General features: G+C 44.3%; 1 protein-coding gene across 1 annotated transcript; it reads left to right on the forward strand.

Annotated features, from left to right (window-relative positions):
• The first annotated feature begins 282 nt into the window (after positions 1-282).
• Positions 283-2,322, forward strand: LOC119299285 (zealexin A1 synthase-like). The gene is made up of 2 exons (XM_037576524.1): positions 283-1,260; positions 1,351-2,322. Exons 1-2 carry the CDS (start codon positions 361-363, stop codon positions 1,975-1,977), a joined length of 1,527 nt encoding a protein of 508 aa, XP_037432421.1. The 5' UTR covers positions 283-360; the 3' UTR covers positions 1,978-2,322.
• The last annotated feature ends 6,881 nt before the right edge of the window (positions 2,323-9,203 follow it).

A 9,203-nucleotide genomic window follows, 5' to 3' on the forward strand; every position in this document is an offset into this window, starting at 1 on the left:
CGTGCGCATTCATTTTGAACGGTGGAGGTAGGTGGACCGTCGCCATGCGTCTTCAAGGCGGACGACGAGTAAGCGCGTGTCCCTCCGTTCGACGTCTGTGTGAACATAAACCAGACATAGATTTGTGTCAGAAATGGGACGGAATAGATGTCAAACCGATAAAAAAATTACGGTTACGGCCGCGCGTCGAGCCAATGCGCCGCTATAGGCACATGCATGTCTTCGGCGGGTGGATAAGCAGCTACCCGTAGGACGGCTTCGAGATCTCTTCACTCTGCTAGTGGCATATTTTTCTATATCTACGTGCAAGCTGGGGCCTTGCTTTAATCAGCTGCAGCTCACTCAGGCTCCTCGAGCAAAATGATGGACTTCACGGCGCTCTCACCGCTACTCTTCCTCTTCTTCGTTCTGCTCATCCTCAAACTGGTCATCGACCACTACGCATCACCCACCCGCGGGCAGCGACTGCCACCCGGCCCATGGCAGCTGCCGCTCATCGGCAGCCTGCACCACCTCCTGCTATCGCGCTCCGGGGGCCTGCCCCACCGGGCCATGCGCGACCTCTCCCGCGCCCACGGCCCGCTCATGCTCCTCCGCCTCGGCGCCGTGCCCACCCTCGTCGTCTCCTCCGACGAGGCCGCCAGGGAGGTGATGAAGACCCACGACGCCGCCTTCGCCAGCCGCCACCTCAGCGCCACGCTCGACATCATCAGCTGCGGTGGCAAGGGCATCCTCTTCTCCCACTACAACGACCGCTGGCGCGAGCTCCGCAGGATCTGTGTGCACGAGCTCTTCAGCCAGCGCCGCGTGCTCTCCTTCCGACCGGCACGGGAGGACGAGGTCGCCCGCCTCCTGCGCGCCGTCTCCGACGGGTGCCGTGATGGCCAAGCAGTCAACCTCAGCGAGAAGATGTGCCGCATGACCAACGACTCCGTGGTGCGCGCGGCCATCGGCGGTAGGTGCCACCACCGCGACGAGTTCTTGCACGAGCTAGACGAGGCCGTGCGGCTCACCGGCGGGATCAATCTCGCTGACCTGTACCCGTCGTCGCGGCTCGTGCGCCGGCTCAGCGTCGCCGCGCGGGACATGGTCAGGTGCCAGAGGAACATCTATCGCATCGTGCAGAGCATCATAAAAGAACGCGCCGGCATCCCAGCGGACGAGAGAGACGAGGACCTGCTCGGCGTCCTCCTCAGGCTGCAGAAGGACGGCGGCCTGCAGTTTGAACTCACCACCGAGATCATCAGCACCGTCATCTTCGTAAGATATTATCTACGATCATCATTCCTCTCGGCCATCTTATTTTTACACGGCTCTGAAAATTCTGAGCAGAATGGTAACTAACTGCAGGACATTTTCTCTGCCGGGAGCGAGACATCGTCGACGACGCTAGAATGGGCCATGTCGGAGCTCATGAGAAACCCACGAGTTCTCCACAAGGTGCAATCGGAGGTGAGAGAGGCCTTCAACGGGCAAGACAAGCTGACCGAGGACGACATCGTCAAGGTGAGGCTGGGCTACCTCCAGCTGGTGATCAAGGAGGCCCTGAGGCTGCACCCGCCGGCGGCGCTCCTGCTCCCACGCGAGTGCCGCGAGACGTGCCGGGTGATGGGCTACGACGTGCCCAAGGGCACCAAGGTGTTCGTCAACGTGTGGGCGATGGGGAGGGACGACAGGTACTGGGGCGACGCGGAGGCATTCAGGCCGGAGAGGTTCGAGAACAGCACCGTCGACTTCAAGGGCGCCGACTTCGAGTTCCTCCCCTTCGGAGCCGGCCGGAGGATGTGCCCCGGCATGTCGCTCGGGATGGCCAACATGGAGCTGGCGCTGGCTAGCCTCCTTTTCCACTTCGACTGGGAGCTGCCCTGTGGCGTCGGGGCCGAAGACATGGACATGACGGAGACCTTCGGCATCACGGTGAGAAGGAAGTCCAAGCTCTGGGTGCACGCGAAACCCCACGTTCCATGTGAGAATTGATTTGTTTGTTAGGAAAAATATGTACTCCCTCAGATCGGAGGTAGTAGCTGATTGGTACCCGTGGCCAATAGATTCGTGTTGCGGCCTTGCACGATTGAATACCCTGTGTAAATCTCGGTAGGCTGTTGTACTCATTTGTTTCTTTGTTCAAAGAGTTTTGATTGTATCGATGGAGAACTGTAGATGCCAAATGCATCCAATTCGGTAGCTATGAACAACAATGGAGGGACGTGTGCTCGGGTGCAAGTGAAACTCTATGTCCCATGGGCAAGAGTATTCGCCAGCTAGAAAGCTTCTTGGCCACACAAATTTCTATCTCGGTGTTGATAATTTATACTTTTTTCATCAGGGTTTATTTCTCCCTTTATATTTTATGTTAAATTTTGATCATAGGTTTGACTAGAAATATATATATATATATATATGTTGTATGCCATAAAAAATATAGTATTGTTGGATTCGTATTCTAAAGAACTTTTCAATGATACTAATTTTGTGCTATATAACTTATCTCCTAGTTAAATTTAAGGTCTGATGCTCAAAAAAAAAAGTTAAATTTAAGATTAAAGTTTGACTCAAAATACATGGTAGACTAATAAAACCAGACGAAGGAAGTAGCGTAGATATGCGTTAACTACTTACCATTAATTATGAAGGAATCTATCATTATTAAGAAGATGCTCCCCACTACATCCTATTCTCTCATCATGCACACTGTCCACATCAGCAATATGCCACATCATCTTCTGCATATAAATACTTGCCCCTGTTGATACCCCGTGAAGCCTCCTCAACGATCGCTATTCCTGGCGCTGCCGCCCGCACAGTTTTCTCGCTGCATGGGTTCCCGCGTTTAAGCCAACAACTGGGCAATTTTCACAAATGGGCTGCCTGATCCAAGTTAGTAGCTTGCTTTGTCGTTAGTGCCAGCCCATGTAATCACGCAGGCCTTAGCTAGCTTATTTCATCCAGGTGTTAGCCCATGTAAATAACTCCAGACTTCCAGTACTTCGCTCAGGCTTCATCTTGGCGTCGCTGTCTCTTCGCTCGCCGTCGCCACGACTCTTCAGTCTTCACTCATGGCCATGAAACGACAGCCAGAAATGCATGTTGAAACGGCAGGATTTATTGGCTTTCATTACCCTGCAAACGTACAAGGAAGTGCTAGATTTAACTGAGCGGTTCTTCTCCACGACAATTCCCATCTTCATGGCAAACTCTCTCTCTCTATATATATATGCCTTCTCGACCAAATCTTACTCATGTGCCTCTCATTGCAGCAGTAGCCAGCCGATGCAGGTGCTCCACGATTCGGTGCAGGTTGACTACTGTGCCCGGACGGTCTCACTCTCACGTCCCCGAGTTCAAGACGGCGCCTATGATTAGTACTCACTCCGTCCGAAAATACTTGTCATTAAATGGATAAAAAGAGATGTATTTTAAACTAAAATACGTCTAGAAACATCCCCTTTTATTCATTTTGATGACAAGTATTTCCGGACGGAGGGAGTAGGACAGAAGGATTTCAGGTGAGAGTCTTTTGCTGTTGATCGTGTCCGATATATCGTTGCCTTATCTCTTAGTGTAGTAGCGAGGGGGATTGACTGGTGGGTTTTTGATTGCGACGCTAACGAAAACATAACAAATTTGCATTTTGGTTTAGGGTAAAGAGCGCCACTGACGAGGTATCAATTGAACATGTACCAGAAATTTACCATACACTATCTTAATTTGTTGTGTCTTTTGTCGGTTACGTCATTTGGTTACCTTGCTGAAGCCTTCTCTTTATAGGATTGGGAAAAAATTGATATCCCATAAAGTACTTTGCTGGGTTTCATTGTTCGACTAGGTCGTGGCATCCACAGTTCCACACCCACATGGACCACGCCACCGCAGGAATAGTTTCTGGTTTCTCTTCTTGATAGGTATGCTATATACTATGGTCATAATCTTTTTGTTGCATTATGAAGGCTTAAAATCAGACATACAATAGCAATATAGCATTGCACTGCAGTCCTCTGTAAATGTGATCCCAAATTCATGATTTCTTTTAATTCCTTAATTCCTGATCCCTTCTACTCTATCAAGTCTCAAGGTCATTTTGATTATTGATGAAATTTCAATTTGATCTTGAACCACTACCCATCGGAGATTTGGACTGGACGAATACTGCCACGGTTCATTATCCGTGCAATTACTGATTTTGTTGGTAGAAGCTTTGATCTATACTTCAATATTGCTTTACATGTCCTCTGTGCAGTTTCTTTTCTAATGTATATACTATTATCATCTGGGATTTTTTAACTCCAATGCATATATCCAAGCGTGCAATTTCAGAAGTTATCTTAATAGCTCTAATCCTCTACTGGCATAATACCAAGAGTCTAATTCCTGCAATCTATGGTTCTGTTTCTGTTAACAAACAAAGATGGAAGTGTGCACGTGTACTTGCCAAACATGGTGTATTTTCAAGTTATCTTTCTGGATGGTAAAATTATTGTGGCCCCGTCGGTTGTGGTAGATGTACTTATATATTCTAAGATCTGGAGTGATATCTCTGCAACAAAATATGCAGTGTTTTATTTGTATGTATGGAATTTGGTTAGTTTGTTGTTTTTGCTATGGATAATTGTAAGAGAAGTAAATTAATTGTTCTACGCCAGCGCCTATATTTGTAAAATGCGCCAAGCTTGCTTAAACAAATTACATTATTCATTTGTATACATTTAAAGTTAGATAGAATTTTGACATGTCGTGCTGTACGTGTGCTTACATGACCAGGCAGTAATGGTTCGCGAAGTTAATTATTGTCCATTAGAACTATACATCTATTTGTTGTTGGAATTCATCAGTGATAATTTTGCAAAATGATAGCCTTTCTACAATTGTCTCATTTGCTTGACAAAATTCATATAATTTGTAGGATTCAAACAATATAGAACTAATATGTAAGTATGACCGTTACTTCTTATACATTTTCAACTGTGGTTTATGCAACTTCATGCCTCAGTGATTCTTTACCTTCATTGTTATCTCTTATCTGCACTAAGAATTCACGTCATGGATCTTTACAGTATTTAATACTAATATTCCGCAGCAACGCGCGGGGTATCATCTAGTATATTATATAAATGTATATGCATTCAATGATATGCTTTAGAAGCTACATTCGGATAGGAATCCAATGATATGCATTCGGATAGGAACAGAGTTTTAGTTAGTCAAATTGATTATCTAGAACTACGTGCATACCCTATGCATCTAGACCTGGACGAGGGATATATATAGTAACCCTTCTGATTACTGATTACTAAAATCACATCGAGCCATCCCTTTTCGGGAACGACACTATCAAGCTAGGACAAGTTAGGGAGGCAACCCAACATCGAAGAGAGTCATTCTATGTTGTGGACACACGAGAAGAGGGATTTGACATCGCAATCGCTTCCGACTAGCGCACATGAGGAATGTTCGCCGATGGTTCCCCTGGGCGCACGTGAGGGTAGCACCGCCGCCTATCCCGCAGGTTATCTGACCATGCGGGAGGAAGAAATCAGTGTCCACCACCACTTCTCGCTCCTCCGCTACCTCAGTATGCGGCATTGATCCATCACATCCACCCCTTCAAGGTAAGAATCTGATGTGAGATTAGTGCCTTTGTTCTTGTCATATATTTGGTACAGAACCTATCTTTATTATTGTCCTTGTTCTTATTGTTGACTTTAATTTCTTATGTGAACCGCGTATTCACACATTCACTCCTATCGAGGAAGGTACACCATCAATCCAACTAGTTGTTGCACCTACATTAAAAATAAACTGAGACAAGCGTCGGAAGGAGCCCTGTGGCATTTTATTAAGTTAATTACAAGGTGTGGGACACTAAATCAAACTCGCAAAAAATAAATGAGAGTTAGGTATCCCGCCTACAGGGTTCAAACCCATGTATACTTAGATCAACCATAATGCTCTATCCACTGGGCTAGGAGCCCAGCCGCACTAGAATTGCATTACCTCTGATAATTGGAAAGTCAGAGAAGAGAGGCCAAATGTATTCACAAAAACGAGGGTGTGGTACGCATCGGCCGGGTGACGCTGGGATAAGATTGACCGTCTTCGTAGACATTAGATGGAGCACGTGGTGGTCGTTCGATCTTCACCCATCAGCCTCAGCCCTTTGTAACAACAACCATGTTGCGCACGGTCCTTTGCAACATGACCCTTGTTGCTCTTTTCTTCGAACCTTCTACCATTGCAACACAACCTACATTGCGACCGCAACAGGACCTTTGTTGCAAACCTAAATTGCGCAAGTCATTATATTGTAACATGAACTTTGTTGCGGATGTAACAAGACCCCTTTTGCAAACATACCATTGCAAAATCTTGCAGCAACAAGCCATGGAATAACGTGCGCGTGCATCACACACTTACAGCCCTAGGTCTGCCCTATAGGACCACATCATTGATCTGGTCCTGCGATGGCTAGCGATGCACCTGGAGCACCGGGGGAGGGGTATGCCCTCGACGATGTTGGTTCGCGTGTGTGGTTTCCCCGCTTGCAACAAAGGTGTTGTTGCGGGTTGCAGAAACAGCGGTGGCGGTGGGCTGGAGCCTTGCCTCATGGTGGTTGGAGCGGTGAGAAATCAACGGGGCTGTTATAAGGGGAGAACAAGGCTTGGGAGAGAAGAAACATGTGGACAGTTTGCTTCGCCAGGAGACAAGGTAGGAGGGACTGTCGGTTGATGGGACCCACCGGAACACGCGTCGTTTGATAGAGGCGGTCAACACCCGCGTTGTAATCAGCCGGCTGATTGTTTGCGTTTCTCAAAAATAGGTCAAATGCAAAACTAAAAAGAAAAGAGAGTGTTTATAAATAACTTTAGAATATTTGTTTTGTTCATTTTAATTGTCAACTTTGATATATTGGTGCCTCGCAAAAAAAACTTTAATATCTTCGTTGTACTGTCGATGTGCTGCTTCGAGCCATCGGGAACATTATCTAGAAGCGTGCCTAGAATCAAACTACTAGAAAATCCGATGCAAATATCAGTCCATTTAGGTCACAAGCTTCTTTAGAACACTTAGGAGCTACTCATTGTTTTGACAGGTGAATTCCAATGTGGTTGCGTGTAAGCCTATGTGTGCAAGCAACGATTCACGGTCGCATGCGTTTCTCTCTCTCTCTCTCTCTCTCTCTCTCTCTCTCTCTGCAATAGGCTAGCGTGCCAACTCTATTATTTCTGGTGTTCGTTGTACTGCCATGATTGAAGATGAATAGATCGAAAATTTTCTCGGAAAAAAAACTCCTATTTAGGGCTCGAAGCGCTAGTTATTGCGCTTTTCGTACGCGACTCACATCCCCCGCTTCAATAGATATTATCTAGACCGATCCATTAATAGGTAATCCAGCGTAGTTTCGGTCGTTGGATTGCGCTTTTCCTTTTTGTTTCTTTTTAAAATGTGAAAACTTTTTAGAATTTTAAAAAATCTTCAAATTCTTGACTCTTTCTTAAATTCATGAACTTTACTTTTCAGAACAAGTGAATTTTCTTTCAAATTAATAACTTTTTTGAATCTGTTAACTTTTTCCAAATGCATGAATATATTCAAATTCATAAACCTTCTCCAAATCCACGAAATTTTTACAATTCGTGAACTTTTCCAAAACCGTGATTTTTTTCAAAGTCCAGTTTTTTTGAATTCATGAATATGTTTTTTCAGAATTGATGAATTTTTTTCAAATCCGTGAACTTTTTTTCAATTCCTGAACATTTTCAAGTTTGTGAACTTTTTTGAACCCTTCAACTTTACCGAGTTTGTGAAATTTTTCCAAATTCACATTTTTTTAACTTGTGAACATTTTTTAAAAAGGGGTCTTGTTTTTGAATTCATGATTTTTTCCTTTTTTTTTTTTGAAAAGTCAACTATCAATGGTCATCTGTGGACTATTAAATCGCAACCAGTGAACCGGGAAAACAACGCGTCATGATCGAGGATTCGGTTCCTTTGCATGGGCTGACCCACGAGGGGGTGCGCGTGAGCGATGGCTACCCTCCCTGTCACTTGAGGCGCCGGGGAGGGGGTTCCCCCAAGACCTATTTGGCGTTAAGGCGTCATTTATAGGATTATTTACTAACTGGCGCACACCCCTCGCAACACGTACGTAGCGGATAAGCCGGCTCATCTAGGTTCACTTTTTCCGTTTGCAAAAGCATTTGCAACGTCCGGTTTTGTGAACCTTCAAGGAAGCTTCCAAATGGTTTTATGGTTTTCTGTTTCTTTTTTTCTTTTCATTTTTTCCTTTTTTATTTTCTTTTTCTTTTGATTTTTCCTTTTTTGGTTTTCTTACTTTTACAAATTTGAAAATCTATACAAGTTCATTACTTTTTAAAATTAATGAATAGTTTTGAATTTGTGAACTATTTCACAATTCGGGAGCTCTTTCTCCAATTTGTGGATATTTTTCCAAATTCATGAACTTTTAGGGTTTTGTGAATTTGTCTAGAATTCATGAACTTTTCCACTGTGAACTTTTTTCAAATTCGAGAACTTCTTCAAATTTGTAAAAGTTGATTCACAAACTTTTTAAAGTTCATCAACAATTTTTGAATTCCTGAAGTTTTTAAAAAATTCACAAATATTTTTACAATTCATGTAATTTTTACCAAATTAGCGATTTTTTTAAAATTCACGAACATTTTTCAAGTTATCTATTTTTTTAAAAAAATTATAACTCTTTCATATTTGTGAACTCTGTATCAAATTCCTGAAATTTTCTTCTAACTTACCAGTATTTTTCAAAATCATGAACTCTTTCAAAAAAATTGGATTTTTCTTTTTAACTTTTGGATTGTTTTTCATATTTATTAAATTTTTCTCAAACTCATGAAGTTTTTTTTAAACTGGCAAACATTTAATAAACCAGTGACCTTTTCTGTTTCAAAATCACTAAAACCAATGGCCGGTGTTTTTCTGAACCAGCAGCACAAATAACAAAGAAGAAAAGCAGAACTGTGAAAGGCGAGTGGAGCAAGCGAATGAACACTGAGCGAGACAAGGGAGCGAAGCTTAATGGGCTGCGGCCCGCTCCCAGTCGCTTGAGTGCTGGTTTCTCGTTTGGGCGCTATAGATAGGCGCCTACGCGGCGCTCCCAGGAGACTCATCTGAGAGCTCCTGTCTGACGCTCGTTAGCGTCAGGCAGAGTAGCTTTGGCTGAAGGTAGA

Source organism: Triticum dicoccoides, chromosome 5A (genome assembly GCF_002162155.2).
Source record: "Triticum dicoccoides isolate Atlit2015 ecotype Zavitan chromosome 5A, WEW_v2.0, whole genome shotgun sequence".
NCBI lineage: Eukaryota > Viridiplantae > Streptophyta > Magnoliopsida > Poales > Poaceae > Triticum > Triticum dicoccoides.

What these genes read in the sequence shown, in the direction of transcription:
- LOC119299285 (XM_037576524.1), top strand. Translation starts at nt 361, where the DNA reads ATGATGGACTTCACGGCGCTCTCACCGCTACTCTTCCTCTTCTTCGTT. An exon ending in TCATCAGCACCGTCATCTTC is followed by an intron (nt 1,261 to 1,350) that starts GTAAGATATTAT and finishes AACTAACTGCAG; the next exon opens with GACATTTTCTCTGCCGGGAG.